Source organism: Rhinolophus sinicus, linkage group LG01 (genome assembly GCF_036562045.2).
Source record: "Rhinolophus sinicus isolate RSC01 linkage group LG01, ASM3656204v1, whole genome shotgun sequence".
NCBI lineage: Eukaryota > Metazoa > Chordata > Mammalia > Chiroptera > Rhinolophidae > Rhinolophus > Rhinolophus sinicus.
In genome coordinates this window covers 205,857,521-205,874,384 of record NC_133751.1, presented here as the reverse complement: position 1 = coordinate 205,874,384, position 16,864 = coordinate 205,857,521, and the positions used below count along the sequence as shown (strand labels likewise).

Genomic DNA, 16,864 nt, shown 5'->3' with positions numbered 1-16,864 from the left:
CCTGAGGCAAGAAAGGCACTCCCTGGCAGGAAAGGATGGATCGAGTGGGGATAATTGTCAGAGTCCGCACCCCAAAGCCAGAAGTCTCCACCTGGTAGCAGGAAGTTTACCTGCATGAGGTGCCAGGGCCACGCGCATTGATACGTAATCCATAAAACAGTCTACTTTTCCACCTCCCAGATGAGTGATTGATTCATTGTTCAGCCAGAGGGAAGAAAACCTGGTCTGGATCAACGGGAACTTGAGGTATCGTAAGGAATTTTAAAGCACACGGTGTCAGAGAGCGGCTGCCTCATTGGATGCTTTGATATTTCTAGAACTTCATTCGTGCCAAAGCACTTGTGCTGGGAAGTGTCTTACTTGCTGCTCTCCTCCCAGCAGGCCTGCAAGGCGCAGTTATCCCCAGTCTACAGATTGGAAAACTGAATCTCATCTCGCTGGCCCCTGTTTTGCCAGTTAGGTGGCACACAGTGAAAATTGGCAGAGCCAGGCTCGAAATCCAAGTGTTATTAGAGATGGATGCTGAACGATCTCTCCTTTGTTAACCTAATTTTTTTCAACAGTTGTGTAGAGTTAGGGAGTAGCTCAGCTCACCTCTAATCACCACCTTTCAAACATGTCCTGTCACTGGGTTACCCCCTTCCTGCCCCTTCGTAGCAAGCATCTCAGGTAGATTGCTCAGCTTTCTGGTCACTTGCCAAATCCCATTTGAATACCTAGGACTCACTGTCAGGTAATCCAGGCCAAATCAAACCTTTATCTTCTGGGCAAAAGTCTTGATTAGACACTCAGGAAAGACGTACAAATGGCCAATAAGCAAATGAGAAGGTATTTAACATCATTTCTCATCAGGGAAATGCAAATTAAAACCACAAGGAAATATTCACTAGTCCACACCCATTCGAAGGGCTAAGTCATAAAGAATGACAACAGCAAACATTTGCAAGAATGTGGAGCAATTGAAACCCCCATTCGTTGTCATTGGGAGTGTGTAATGATATAATGACTGTGGAAAACTGTTTGGCAGATTATTTTAAAGTTAAATATACACCTACCGCAACTCCACTTCTAGATATTTACCTTAGAGAAATGAGAACATATAAGTCCACAAGAAGACTTATACAAAGATGTTCAAAGCAGCCAGAAATACCCAAATGTCCACCAATATCAATAGGAGAATGAATTGGGCCGGCCCGGTGGCTCAGGCAGTTAGAGCTCTATGCTCCTAACTCCGAAGGCTGCCGGTTCGATTCCCACATGGGCCAGTGGGCTCTCAACCACAAGGTTGCCAGTTCAATTCCTCGAGTCCCGCAAGGGATGGTGGGCTGTGCCCCTGCAACTAACAATGGCAACTGGACCTGGAGCTGAGCTGCGCCCTCCACAAGTAAGATTGAAAGGACAACAACTTGACTTGGAAAAAGTCCTGGAAGTACACACTGTTCCCCAATAAAGTCCTGTTCCCCTTCCCCAATAAAATCTTTTAAAATAAAAATAGGAGAATGGATTTTTAAATTGTGGTATATCTGTATAATTAAGTATGACTTGAATAAAAAAGAATGAGTTACTCATGTATGCAATGATATGGATGAATGTCAGACATTATATTGAGCGAGAGGAGCCGGACATAATAAAAGTTCTAGAAAAGACAAAACCGTAGTAGCTTATGGGGGTGGTTTCAAAAGCAAGGGAACTTCTTGGAGAGATGGAAATAGTCTAGGTATTGAATGAGATGTCAGTTACACAGGTATATCCTTTGTAGAAATTCATACAGCTGTACTCTTAAGATCTACGCATTTATCTGTGTGCAAATTTTACCTCACTTTAAAAATACATAAACACAAATAGACATAAAACTTTTACCTGGTCCAATTCAAAGCTCCCCCGACCTCACCCCCACCCTGGCCCAAGAAGTGGGTAGAGTCTTTTCTTTCACTTTTTCTGATTCTTCTCCCCTTCTCTGAAGCTTCTGGTCCTCCCTCTTCATCCACTGGGACCAGGGAAGGAGAAAAAGGTTGCCCATTTCTGTTGAGTGAAGTTTCCAGAAAGTCATATACGACTTCATGGGCAAGTGAGGCAAACCGTGAAGCTGATTTCTCAAAGTTTGTTCCCTAAATCATTTTTCAGTTCACCAAAATGCAGGGTTCCATTTGCAATCTGGGGAGAATTTGCCCCAAAATTAAATGGCAGCCATTGCTTCATGGGAAATCATAAGGATAGAAATGGCCAGCTAGTTTCTCTCTCAAACTTCTTTCTACACTTAAGGATTTGCCTGTTCACATCAGCCATTTCAACTGTAAACATTTGTGCCCAATAGTCTCAGAGCTTAGCATCCGGGTGAAAGGCAGAGAGAAGAAAATACAGAACAGAAAGAAAGGGGTGGGTGACACATCCCCAAAAGAGAGGCTCAGCAGAACGGCCACCGCCTGGCACTTGCCCAGCATCCAGCCGCTTCTGCCCCCACCCACGGACCCAGCCTTAGGGCTCCAGCCACCCTGCCCCAGAGATGGGTCTCCAGACCATCTGCCTCCGTGTCAACTATGAGAAGGAAAAGTAGCGACAACGAGATTTGACAAGACTGGCTCCTAACACCTGTTACTGTCACTGAACACACTGTCTACATGAAACCCCTCTTTCTGTCGGGGGTGGGGTGGGGGGCAGCAAACACGTGAGGGGAACAGTGAAGGGCCATCTGGATTGTCCGAGGACCCAGTGACTTACGGTGACAGAAACCGCTGCTCAGGAGACAGGTACTTAAGATATCCAACAAAGCACTTGTAAGCAAGGTCTGTCTCCCCTCAGAAACATTAAGTGATTTTTTTGAATCTTGAATTCAGCCAAAGAACCTTATGGTTCTTTGTCACTGTGGTTATCCCGCTCGCTCAGTATCATCTTTTGGTGGTTGTTGAGCTGTGCTGTCACATCCTTCAAGCAGGATGTGCCGGCTGTGGGGTCACCGTCATCTCCCTGGTCCTAACCCTTGAGGTCACTGCTCAAACCTCAAAAACTGAATCCTCGCCAAAAATTGGGGAGAATGAAATCTATCATGTAGGGTTGCTGGCAGGACTGGGCAAGCAGTGGGTGACCCCTGCCAGCCCCATGGCACATAGTCCATGTCTTCAGGGTCCTGTTAGCAAGTCTGTCCAGAAATTTTTGTGGAGGGCTCAGAGAAGAAAGACTTCCCCTGCCTTGAAAGACTGTTGTACGAAGCACAGACCATGTTTTCTACTGGATGGATGGATGGATGGATGGATGGATGATGGATGGATGGATGGATGGATGGATGGATGGATGGATGATGGATGGATGGATGGATGGATGGATGGGTGGATGACGGATGATGGATGGATGGATGGATGGATGGATGGATGGATGGATGGATGGATGATGGATGGATGGATGAAAAGTTTAGAGATAACTTATGGGAAATGTCTAGTGTAGCGCCTGGCTCATAGAAGGCACCCCACAAATGATGCTGATGGGAAGAGGCAGCAGGGTGGGTGGTGGGACTGAGAACTTTGAAGCCAATCACAGCCACCCAGGTCACTGCTTTGTCACGTCCTGACTGTCTGGCCTTATGCAAGTCACTGGTCTTCTTTTAAGCTTCAATTTCCCTATGTGTAAATTCTACCCACGATGCAGATTTGTAGCAAGAACTGAAGGTAACATTAAAAATAATAATAAATGAAAAACTAAGTAGTTGGGGGATGCAGTGACTTCCTGGCTCAGGACCAGAGGCTGTGAAATCCCACTCTGCGGACTTTGTGGCAACAGTGAAGGGGAGGAGGGAAGACGAAGAAGGAGAGCCTGGAACAGGCTCTGTCTCCTGGGAGGCAGGGAGACGTGGCAGGTGGTGTGAAAGGGCCAAGGAAGAGGCGAATGGTGGGAAAGCCATGCTGAGGCTGTCACCACAAAGGCCCTCTGCGCCCGGGAGGTGACTGGTGCTTCAGGAACATGCTAGAGGGTGGCTGGGCACAGCGTGCAGGATGTGGGCACAGAATGCTTCTTCCCCTTTAGAAATAAGTAAAATGACACCAATTCAACAGTCCTTGGTGGCTCATCTCTCCTAACTCCTGCCTTTTTGCTCGAGCTAAAGTGTACCGTCAACCTTGGGCCCCTCCCTGTAACAGCCTGTCACCGTGCTCATTATTGAAGATAGGGATGAGGGATTGGAAGGTTTGTGTCTGCCCAAGTTGCTTCGTATCAGAAGCTGTTCAGACAGCACGGTGTCTCTTTAGTGCCCTGTAAGGCAGAGACAGCCCGCTCGGACGTCCTCAGATGGGATTCTCCCCTTGGTTCCTGACAGTGACCGCCACAGCAGCTCCAGACCTTTCTGACTCATCTGTCTATGGGGGTAGCAGGAAACCGCCTGTAGCAGGAAACCGCCTGACAAAATCTCTCCCGGGAGGGAAGGGCTCGGGCACAGCTAGGTTACCCGCAATTCTGCACAGACTTGGGTCATGCTTTCCCCACTAGAGACACTGACACATACCAGGTGGGGTCCAGGAGGTCCCCAAGACTGTTATCATGTCTCTGCTTATCCCTGAGCACCTCCAACCTGCCCCAGCCCTCTCCTCTCTGCTCAGTTTCTCATTGGCACTGCCATTCATCCCTTCCAAGTTGACTGCTTATGTTTGGACAGATAAACGGAGAATCCGAGAGCATTCTGGGAACCTGGACAGCAAAGCTGACGTTCTTAGAACCCATGGGCTGTGGCTGTGGCTGGTGGGGGGTGGTTGTGTTATTAACAACCTCTGTTGCTATTCTTCTTTCAAACTGATTCCTTTCAGAAATTTTGAAAATACAGACAGGCAAAAAGGAAATAAAAGCACCTATCACCCCATCATGCACACGTTGGCGTGTAGATTTCTAGGCTTGCTTTCTGTGCATATACATGTCTGTGGGTTTGTTTGTTTTTAATAACACTGCTCAGTGCTGTTTTGTAATCTGATCTTTTCACATAACCATTGCAAATATCTTTCCATGTCATTAAACAGGCCCCCACACCTTCATTTTTAGTGATTGCCCAGGGTATACCAGCAGAGCTGTGCCCCAGTCAAGTTGTTGTGTTGTTTTTTCTCATGCCTGTGGTCTGAGAACAAAACGTACACCATGACCTGCTCTAAGAAAGCGCCAAGGTTTAGCCAATTAAAAGCGCTTCATTAAAAATGGAAACGGCACCTACAGCCCTCCAGAGGGTGGGCCAGTATCCTCCTTCTTCTGAAGGTATCTTAGTCACAAATAGCAGCCTGGCCATCAGCCAGACCGGCTGTGGACGTGAACAAGAGGATCACTCGAATTTCCCTATGGACGTCTTTGGGGAGACTGGGATGCTTTAAAAAAAAAAAGGTAGAAGACATGTTTTGTAATTGCTTGCGAGTGCACACAGGCTCAGTGGCAAAATAACATGGGACCCTTGAATTCTAACCTCCTGCTACACTGTTCAAAATTCCTCCCAGAGAGAGGCAAGGAGGAAGCAGATCTGAAGCACTCTGATTGTGAAATTTGCATCCTCTCTGAGCTGGTTATTGTCCCAAAGGACATTTCACATCAAATTGTACTTGTTTGCAATATCTTTCACCCAAGACAGACCACTTCTCAAGATACTGCTGATACTGAGACGAGAGCAATACAGAGAGAGAATGAAAACCACTGGGAGTCCCTGGGTAGAAATATAAACAGATTTAACAGCAGTCGCTTCAGCCTGGAAACCCTCAATGGATGATGTCGTTCAGAGCCCCAGTGAGGGAAATAACATGACAGACAGGAACAACATGACGGAAAGCTGCACGATGCTCATTAAGGAAATGTCTGTATGTAACGTGCTCTTAGGGAACCCCAACAGTGGGTTGTGCACTAGGCACCAACAAGCAGAGGTAAATAAACCTCCGTTTCTACACTCAAGGAGCCAACAGTCTAGGAGAGGAGTGGCACAGGCTAAGGAACATTTGAAGCATGGTGTGATAAACGCTGTGCCCAAGCAAGCGCCGATGTACGAGGCATATGACAACACAGGGGTGCGACCCTCTGCTGGAGGCCCTGGGAAGGCAGGCGCCCGAGACGCGGAGGAAGGAAACATGGGACTGTGTCTGCCATCGTGCAGGCAGGGCTTCCCCGGAGGAGCAGCATGCAATATCACAGGGGCATGAAGCGTCAGGGTGTGTTCTCAGAACCACACCTGGCCAGGTAGGACTGAAGCACAGGATGGAACCTCAGGAAAGGAGACTGGGGAGGTCCACAGGTGCTGGGTGGCTCCACGTCCTGTGTCCTGGGGACAGGGGCGCGGCTTTCTCCAGCAGGCAGCAGGAGCAGCTGGGTGTGTAGCAGGCACGTGTCTGATTCACACAGAAAGGCTCTTTCCGGGTAGTATGGAGCTTGTGAGATTGGAGCAGGAGACAAATTAGGAGACTCATTAACGTTCAGGCAAGAAAGGATTTGGGCCTCAACAAAAGCCAGTGATAGTGGGAATGGAGGGAGGAAGCAGTTTAAGTGATTATTAAAGAGACGGAATTAACAGGGGTGGTGACCACTGAAATGGGGGAGGAGGAGGGAGGAGGCCCGGAAAAAGGCAAAGAGCAAGTAACTGACAGAGCAGGACCCCCAGGAAGCAGGAAAGGACTACACCTGGGGCAAGCTGACCAAGAGGGACTCCGTTCCTTAGACCATGGAGGAAGGCGGGAACAATCGTGGTAGGAACAGAGTCTAACAGGTGTGGGAGCAGATTCATTGGCAGAGGCAGAAGGGTGGCGGTTCCTGGGAGAGCCCACACTTCTTGAGTGACATAGGAGTAGATTGCCCAGAGGGAGGAGAGTAGAACCAGGCTCACTTGAAGATGGCAATGACATTTGGAGTCTGTACTGAAGGGCAAGCCATGGGGAGCTGGCCTTCCACCACTGGGAAATGTGAACCGAAGGTCCCTGAGGCCTAGCTGAGACCGGAGGCGAATCCACCAACGGTGTTTCCTCCAGCGGCCCTCAGCAGCCAAGGTGGGAGAGAGGGTGGACGATGACTAGGTCCCAAATGGGTGACTTGGCCACCTGGCGTAGGGGATGGCCACGTCCCCTCGATTCAAGGGAACTGAGGATGCCGAGAACAGAAGCACTGGAGTGCAGCCCAGGGAAGGAAGTGAAGGTAGGAAGGGCTCGAATGAGGGGTCAAGGACTCAAGTCTCAACAGAGCAGAGATGAGAAGGGTCCCAACAGGCGTGCGTGAGCTACAGGGACCGGAGGGTGTGGCCTGAAGTCATACTATGCAGATCAGACTCCAAAGGTGGAACGGCCACATGGACGGACCGTGACGTCCAGGAGGTGACCCGGGAGTGGGTGACTAATGTAGAGCTGGTGTTTTGACTGCGCCCAAAGGACAGGGGCCAGCGGACTGGAGGGGGGTCTGTGTGACTGGCCTCCCACATTTAGGCTGGGGCAGACCGAGTTTCCCACTGGTGTCTGAGACCCTGAGGTCCTGCAGTTTGGCCAGCAGCCTGCCGTCGCAGGCTGAGGTGTTTAGAATTCTCCCAGGTGTGGACAAGGCCCTGAGGAGAGGACAGTCTTGAGACCCAGCTGGTGGATCTGGACGCAACAGAAGACACTCATCAATGGGAGGGGACCACAGTCTTCCTTGGGAGCCCAGAACCCCCAGGAGACCATTGGGGAATTTGGGTACAGCCAAAATCTACTGTCTGTTCCGGAGGGTCTGGTTGAAACCAAGGTCCTCCCAGTTAGGCACGGCTGTGTGTCCCACCCATGCTTCCCACTCTGAGGGGCAACCCAGTGCCAGTCTGTCAGTGCCATGAGGGCTGGGTTGATTCCCTCCATGGGACCAAAGCAAACCTTGTCACACCATCGCCAAAGCTGAGCAGTTTACGGACATGGTACATGCCAGCTGAGAAAGAACGCGCCCGTCTAAGGGACCCTCCTTAGAATCGTGATTCCCAGGCCCTCCCTTAACTGCCACCTGTGACAAACAGCCCAAGTAATTAGCGCTTCAAGCACTGTCATTTGAACCACATTACCTGCCAAAGTAGCACCAGGCAGTTAGGAATTACTCATGTGCACGTGGGTTCTTAGGAAATGTCCCCAGCTCTGTTCACCACTTGCCATAACCTCCTTTTCTTTTTTTCAGCTCAGTTTAAACTCCTGTAGCTGGAGCAAGACAGATCTGAGCTTAAGTCCTTCCTCTCCGGCCACCTTGCTCTTTCAGGGAGCCGAGTCACCCGCGGGGTGTCCAAAGGCCCATAAACGGCAGCCAGGGCGTGGTGGGTAGGGGTGGCAGGATGTGGGTATCCAGTGTCCGCCTCCGCCTGGGCCGGTGACCAGCTTCAGCCTCCCCCGCAGGTGCGCGCAGGCACTGCTGAAGCACGGCGCGTCGGTGCACCGCACGGGTGGCACTGACCGGGACACGCCGCTGCACGTGGCGGCACAGTGTGGCCTGGACGAGCACGCCAGCCTCTACCTGGGCCACGGGGCGCGCGTGGACGCGAGGAACGGCCGTGGCGAGACAGCTCTGAGCACCGCGTGCGGCGTGGCGAGGCGGCCCGACGAGTACGCGCGCTGCCTGCGCCTGTGCGCGCTGCTGCTGCAACACGGGGCGGCGGCGGACGCGCGTGACGAGGACGAGCGCAGCCCACTGCACAAGGCCTGCGGCCACGCGCCCCCCGGCCTGGCGCGCCTCCTGCTGCGCCACGGCGCCAACCCTGCGGCGCTCGACTACGGCGGCGCCTCGCCACTGGGCCGCGTGCTGCAGACAGCCGCCTGCTCGCCCCACGCCGCGCCGCAGCACACCCTGCGGGAGCTGCTCAACCACGGGTCCCCCACCGTGTGGCCCGACGCCTTCCTCAAGGTAAGAGGTGGCCAAGGGACCTCTCACGCTGAGCTTTGCCGTGCGGGGACCTGGCCTGCCGCTTGGGGGCGTGCAGCGCTCCTCAAACTTCCAGGGTCCCAGGAACCCCCTGGGGACTTGTGAAACTGCACACGCTGATGCCAGGGTCTAAGTGGGAGTGTGTGTATTTCTAACCGCTCCCAGGCGAACACAAGCCTGCTGGTCGTGGCGCTACACTTTGAGGAGCCAGAGCCTGGAAGCCACCCGCTAGAGTCACTAGAAAATTAAGAGGCTGGGGTGTCAACAAGCAGGCCTGAGGGTGCTTTCAAAGCGGTCACCCGGGGAGGCCCGGCAGTGACTCTGAAGCCGTCACCAAAACGCCTGCCCGCCGTCGCCTCGCCTGCACGCAGCATGGTGGCACCTGCACTCCTGTCATGGCGGAAATTATTTCGGCAGCTCAGCTTTCCGTGTAATTTTCAGAACAATGAAAATCAGTTTCTTGTTACCCAATCCCAATCCCCAATCTTAATAATGAGGTTAATAACAGCACTGTACAGGTCTGCAAATGTCCCTCTTTCGGCCCTCACTGCACCCCTGTGAAACACCAGGCAGGCAATGTTCTCATTCGCCCTGGGTTTCACCCCAGTGAGGAGCTCTGTCCAGGGTCAGGGCTGTGCGGGGACCGGGGACCTCAGCCCCCCTTTGCAGACTTGACTCTGAGCAACTTATCACTTTTTCCATGAGTCAGATCTAACCTGAAATAATAAAGAGGAAGAATAGCGATTTCTCATCAGAGAAAATATTCAAAAGACGGAAAACATTTCCAAAAGAAAAGTTCCAAAACTAATGGTTGGAGTAAGAGATTGTCCTTCCCAAAAGAATTTGCTGAAAGGGAGTCACTCCGTTAGATGTAAAATTGGGTGTGCTTAGTTTAAAAATGATCCCCTCACCGGTCGTGGGCAAGAGACATACTTTGACCTGATAAATTTTGAACAAATAGTTGAAAGGCTGTTATCCAAAAAGGACAGTATTCGAGGTGGTCTGATGTAGTGAGAGTCACACATTTCTCTCAAATGCTAACTCTGTATTACAGATGCATGCAGAATAAAATTTGTGTCTGTAAAAACAGAGCTGAAAAGTGGAAAATCCACCCAGACAACGCCTTGTTTCTTTACTTGACAAACATTGTGACAACGTGTCTTGAGATAACTCTCACACCAGCTTTGAGCAATTCTCTCACGGCACCCTACCAATGCAGTGATTTCAATTTGGTGGGCCCTCAAAAGGGAAGAAATGCCAGCAATTTTATATTCTATAAGACCCACCTTTTATAGCCCTAATTTACATTTTAACATTTACCAATATTAGCAGCCTTGGTTTATCGCCCCATAACGTGGAGACAAGACTCACCCACTGCTCCTGCACTTCCCACGGTGTGCTTTTAACCAAGATGCACGCGTCAGCCCTCATCATGTGACACTGCGTAAAGAATAAAAACATAAACGAGGCTTTACAAGATGGGCCACAAGTGAAAACTATCGGGGCAAATTCTTTTGAAGACAAAGAGTCAATATACTTCAGTAGTGACTAGAAATAACCCTTAGTGATGCGTGAAGTCAGTCAGTTTGAGTGATATTTGCCCGCGTTCCCAAGGTGCAGCCCATGGGCACCCTCCTGGGGACAGGACCTCTCGCACCTGAGCTCCGTCTCCAGAGCTGCGGGAATTCACCGACCTTGACCTTGACAGGCAGGACGAGGCACAGTGCCTCCCCTTCAGGGGCCCTAGCCCGTGTCAGCCACACAGGAAGGGAGCGTGGTCAGTGGGGGGTGCAAGTTCGGTTTAGGTTTAGGGGGCAGTTTGTTACTGGGGGAAGGGGCAAGAGGCCATGAGAAGTGACAATGCATCTCCCAGCAGTTGTGGAAGGAATTGGAGTTTCCCTGAGAAATCTTAATACTCTGAGGCTGTCACCACACACACTGCCCGTCGTCGCCTCCCCTGCACATAGCAGGCGCACCGGCACCTCAGTCAGTGGGGAAAGTATGAAGGGGATTCCGGCAACGCCAGGGCGCCGCCTGCCGTTAAATCCTTGCAGACCGGGATTCCGGCTCTTGGTGCCGAGAACGACCACACCTCTAGGGGGCGCCCCACCGAGTGTTGTTGCAGACCACAGCCACTAGCCCAGCGCACTCCTGGCCGGGAGCAGGTCGCGGTGGGGAACGCAAGAACCACACTGAGCGTCCTCTGAGCAAAAGCACAAGTACCTGTGATGTTCTAGCCTGGCCCCAGGACAAACACTCTGGAAATCCGGCCGAAGCATCTTCCCCCACCCAGGCCCCCTGCAAGTGTTCACCAGGGAAGGGCTCTAATCACCACATGTGACATCAAAGGGACAGACCGACTCTGCTCAGCAGCCCCGTGGAGCACGCAGCAAACACAGTGAAACGGGCCACAAAGGGGCACCGCAGGCAAGATTCTGCGCCGTGGCGAGGCGTACACAGAGGCACCGGGGAATGTCACAGAGCACGCCGTCCGTGGGCAGCAGCCATGCTTTAAATAGATGTAAAGAGACACCCACGGAGCTCAAAATTACTGAGGCAAAAGGTTTCACAGCGAGCGCATGACATAAATCACAGTCCCCCATGCCCGGACAAAGGCACCGTCACCTCGGCAGGCGGACGCCAAGCGCCATGCACAGTGCTCTGCGGCAAACATCAAAGCGAGGGCACTGCTTGGGAGGCAAGCATGTTGACAATGCCAGGCCTTTGTGCCCGGCTGACCTCTAGTTAACATCGGAGTCAGATATAGGGGCGCCAGGGCAGGAGCAAGCTGCGTGGCAGGCTGCGGCCAGGTTTGAATTCTGGAAGTTGTGAGGTCAGGTGGAAGAGAGCCGCCTGGAGGGGGGCAGGCAGGAGGACAGAGGAACACACACAGAAATGGGGTCCCAACAAGTTCTGCCGCTGCCACGAGCTCACGTTGTGGGTTGGATGCTTGGTCTGGAAGAAAGGGCTTTGCTCACTGGTCTCTCTCCTCCTGATCCTCACCTGGAAGATGGATTCACGAAACAAGAATGAAGCCCCATGTTATCTTTTTACAACTTCTCTCAGCCCACGTCTTTGAAGAGCGTATTCCTGGCTGGACCCCAGAATACAATGCTGGCACTGCAAAGGGTTAAGTCCCGCCCCACTCTGAGATGGGACATGATCTACCCAAAGTCACAGAGCTGGAAAGTAGCAGCTCCAGGCCAGATCCCCACATCCCGGGACTCAGACCCTGCTCTCTCATGCCTTCTCCATGCGTGTTCATTTGGGGGCCACCCTGCCTCACCGCTCAGATTAAGGGGCCAGCTTTATTTGTCCCTTGGTATATAAAGGGACCCCCTTCCATGAGCATTTCTCATTTGTAGTCAGCTGGTGTGGTTAACACATTCTAGCTCCTCCAACCCTGTCCCTTGTTTTGTGCCCTTTCCCAGAGACACTTCTGTTACCCACAGGGCAGAGGCCAGCAGCAACCAGTGAAAATGCACATGCTGGCAGCTGTAAATATTCCAACTCACTGCCCAAGAGTGGGGAGGTGCAGGAACAGCACCAGCAGTGGGCAGCACATAGGTTGTGCTTCCTGCGAGCGTCCCTTAAGCACTTATTCATTCAACAAATATTTCTGCTGTGCCCAGTGCTGCAGTTAGGGATGAACGGGAGTGTGCATGTTGCCTGCCCTCATGGAGCTGCTGGTCAGGAGGGTAAGACAACCGAACACAGCAAGGTGAAATTGCTGTGGTGAGACGAGCTGCAGAGCCAAGACCCTCCCCTTCCTGAAAGTGCTACATAGGGAGATCCACCTGGCTTGGGGGATGGTCACAGGCTCCACCAAGCATGGGCTTAGTGAGCCAAGATCTGAAGGCTGAAGCCTTAGCTGTGTGAAGAGGGGAAGAGAAACCATCCGAGGCAGAAGGAACAGGTACGGGCAAACGTCCTGGGGCAGAAGCAGCATCGTGACACGTGCAGTCGGAAAGGTGACCCAGTAGCTGAAAAGGAAACAGCAAGAGGAGGCCAGTTGAGGCTAGACTGCTAGGCAGGGCCCTTGTTAAGTGTTTGAGCCTTTGTCTTGAGAACAAGGGGACTCTATTACATCATCGTAAGCAGGAGAAGTGACATAATCAAAGGAGAGTTTCGGGATGATTTCTCTGCTCAAATGCAGAGAACATGTTGGGGTAGGCACTAGTGGAAAACCACAGACTGCTGGCAATCCAGGTGAGGCATGCAGATGGGGGGCAGTGCAGGCTGATGGCAAGAATGGCAGATTACTCTAGAAACATCTGCAAAGTTCTGGTCTTGCCTCACCTTCTGGGCATTGACCGTGCTGAAAATACGACGGATGTAAAGTTTACGTGTTTTCTGTTCACCTAATTACAGAATTGGGTAAAGTGACTTCACACTACCCCAGTAAAACCGGATTCTTAGTGGGTAAATCCTGGGGTAGCAGTAGTCAAAAACCAGGTCTCCATTTCCTGTCTTCACAGAGTCATGTACACCCTGTCCCCAGGGGGAGGAGGGAGGGCGCTCTCCTAAATAACATGCCTCTTTTTCCTGCTCTTGTTTCATTTCTCCATCTACATACAGAGCAATGTGCCTGTGTGATTTTTCCCCTTAATTTTCTTTCTGCCGCCTCATTAGCTGAAGAGAGTGCTCGTGAACTCTAATGACATCAGCATGTCAGAATAATGTGGCAGCCGCTCCTCCACAGACAGCAAGGAGGAGCGGAGATTTTTAAACTGTGTTGGCGTAAAAATAATGGAGGCAGCCAGCTGCCTGGCAAACATGAGGGGGCACAGAGCTGGGGAATTGGGGAGGGCCAGGGAGCCCCAGAGAGGTGGAACAGAAGAGAGACAGGAAATGAATTCCCAGAGACAGGCAATAAGGCTTTGTCACAGTCTGTGACCCAGGGAGGAGGGGCCCCTGAGGACGAGGACGGGCGCTTTTGCTGATGGAGGGCAGCTCTTGGGGGGAGGGGACAGGGAGTCCTGCTTGTTGCAGGCAGTCGCTGGGAACCATTTAACATTTTGTAGAGAGAAGTGAGAGGGCCAGTGGGAGGGTCCCTGGAGGGTCAGGGGTAGCCTGAGGAAGGCCCGGAGAAGCAAGCATCACCTAGGAGACCATCTATATGTAACCAGACTAGATCTGGGGGGTCCAGTGTGAACCCTCACTTAACAGTGTGGTTTTCTCCCATCACAGGAGAATGATTGAAATCAGAGACTGCTGTGCTCTAGGAAATGGCGTGTTAATGGCGGCTTGTGTAAGCCAGACATTTCAACATGTCAAGAGCACACTGCGTAGGGAGCAGCCATGGCTGGACGAGGCAGGGGCGGGAAGATGCGCGCCTGCCTGGCTCTCCCTCTGCAGCTCAGTCTCCTGTGTCCACTCTGTCTCCCTCTTTCTCTAAAGCCCACTTAAGGCTGACTTTGTGACAGTAGTGGATTTGGGGAAAAACAAATTTGGGGTACGGAGGGGATGAGGGAATTCGTACAATATGAATATGATTACCAATTTTAAAAGGTCAGCTGTTCCAGCCTTTGTACTAAGATATCTGCAAAGACATAGACAATAGGAGGGGAGAAAAGGAGGAACGGAGGAAGGGAGAGGGGAAGGGAAGGAGGGAAAACAAATCCACAGCACCAAGAACAAGATGACCTCATGTCTGAGTCTGGAAGAGCCAGGCTCCTCTGCTCACCGCCCTAAGTTTTAAGCCAACCAGGCTGACATTACAAAGAAATGTTTTAAAAGTCAACCAAGCAGCAGGGGGCGCTTGTGGAGATGCACTGCATTCTGGGGGGTGCAGTGAAGTGCAGAGGGGGGCATGAGGAACCCAGGTGCAGAGCAGTGGAAGTCTGGGAGGAAGGTCAGAGGAAAAGGCGTCCTGGCAGAGCGCAGGTCCCCCAGGTGAATGTACAAACTGGAAACACAGCCTCCAGCCTTCCTGCACGTCCCCTGCCCCTCCACATTCTCGCGAGTAGGCAGAGAATGGGACCATGGACTCCCCTGCATGTTGACAACCCTCGTGTCTGGATCTCATCTTAATCAAAGATGATTAAAGAGAAAAATAAATGGGTTTATGAGGGAGGAAAGGGGCAGAAAAAGAAAATAGGACAGCATCTAGAAAATGGGAAGTCTGTACTTCTCATCAAAAGATCCGGAAGAAAATCTGAGAAATTGTGTGCTGTGTGTGCCATCCTCTATGGAGTACAACAAGACATAGTCTTTAAGTCCCTAAAACAGCACAGGTTATGATGAGGAGTCAATAGAATGACATGAAAAGGAAAATGGAGTGGATAAATTTAGACGAAGAAAGCAAGAGCACAGGGTAGAACAGATTACACAATAAAGAAAGTGAAAGACAGAAGTGATTCATAAGAAAAGAATCAAGCCAGTGACGGAAACGAGGGAGCTGCACTGTTTGCCTGTGTGTCCTCACATCCTGCTGTCCCTGTGTCCCGAGGGCGTGGGCGCAGTGCAGTTCGCACCTTCAAGCTAACACAGTCCCATATCAGCTGGCTTCTGGCTGGGTTCAGCCAAGGGAGACACCATGGGAAATTGAATGTGGCGGGAAAAAGAAGCCACGGTACCTTGCCTCCTATTTCTCTGCCTTGAGTCGCTTCCTTAGCACCACCTGCATCTCCATGGCTCCAACACCCCCACATGGCATCTCTTAATAGTCACGGCTCCCTCTGGGCAACCCCTGATGTGGTTCCAGCCTCCCTCATGTCTCACGTGACAAGAAGCACAGAGGAAGAGCAGGCTTCATCATTGGCTGTTCCTGTGTCTCAGTGACATCATCACAGAACCATATGCTTTCCAGCCTCAATGAATCAGTTTTGCCCTCAAAATGGCTCCACTCTTGGTCACAAGATGGCTTCCAGCAACAACTGGCCAAGCAGCTGCTCTTTTATGGAAGCCCTGAGGAAGTCCCTCCTTGTGTTTCATTGGCCCCACCTGGCTTAAACCTGCCCTTCCCCAAACCAAGCTGAGTTTGGGGAACCAAACCAATAAATGTCAAAGAGGATGGGACACCTTGACTGGATTAATGTAACCATCTGGTACGTTGGGAAGTCGGCCCCAGTGACTGACTAATGTTAAGAGCTCTTAAGTGCAGGGCGGCTGGTTAGCTCAGCTGGCTAGAGTGTGGTGCTGATAACTCCAAGGTTGCCAGTTCAATCCCCACATGGGCCACTGTGAGCTGTGCCATCCTTAAAAATAAATAAATAAAAATAAAAAAATAAAAGCTCTTAAGTGCAAAAGAAAAAAACGAAGCCAAGAAACTAAAAGAGAAAGTGATGGCCATGAAAGACAGAGGAGAGCACCAACCCACAGAAACGTGATGTTGGTTCCTGAAGAAGAGCTTAGAACAAATGGCTCAGAAATAACAATCGAAGACATAATAGAAACAAACTTAGCTGCACGAAAAGTCTTAACTTACAGGAGTTGAGTGGATGTTCTCTGCAAATTAATGATGGAAGACACATACCTACACACATTCTAGCAAAAATGTTCTAAAACGTTACTTCATAAGGTATAAGAATGTTGAATCACTATGTTGTACACCTGAAATGAATATATTGTTTATCAACTATAAATAAAAAATATAAATTAATGAATAAATTAAAAAAATTTTTAAAGACATGGAAAAATCTTGCAAAGTATCCAAGCAAAAAACCGCTTCAAGGAATAAAAATCAGGCCGGACTCAGATCTCTCTGATGTGATTTATCCTAAGACAGATTTTTAAAGGAAACATTTGGATGCTAAAATTCTATACTCAGCCATGATAGCTTTCACAAGGATGGCAAAAGAAAGACACTTTTAGATATGAAGAGTTCCTAAAACATGCCTTCCTAATGCATTTTTTAAAAGAATAAACATACTTCTATTTATTCGATTATTTATTTAACAATATGTTTTGAGCACCAACAACATAAAGTGATAAGATATATTTGTGAACAGATGAGAAAAAAAGTACCCTGCCCTCATGGAGCTTACATTCTAATGAAGAAGACAGACAG

At 50.5% G+C, this 16,864-nt stretch overlaps 1 protein-coding gene across 3 annotated transcripts in view; it reads left to right on the top strand.

Annotated features, from left to right (window-relative positions):
- The window catches only part of ASB18 (ankyrin repeat and SOCS box containing 18), a 61,753-nt gene that overhangs the window by 28,953 nt on the left and 15,936 nt on the right, over nucleotides 1-16,864 (top strand). For all 3 annotated transcript variants that reach the window (XM_074315572.1, XM_019740949.2, XM_074315569.1), the window contains one exon: nucleotides 8,331-8,835. In XM_074315572.1, coding sequence (XP_074171673.1) covers nucleotides 8,331-8,835 — 505 coding nt within the window. The remainder of the gene's footprint in view (nucleotides 1-8,330; nucleotides 8,836-16,864) is intronic.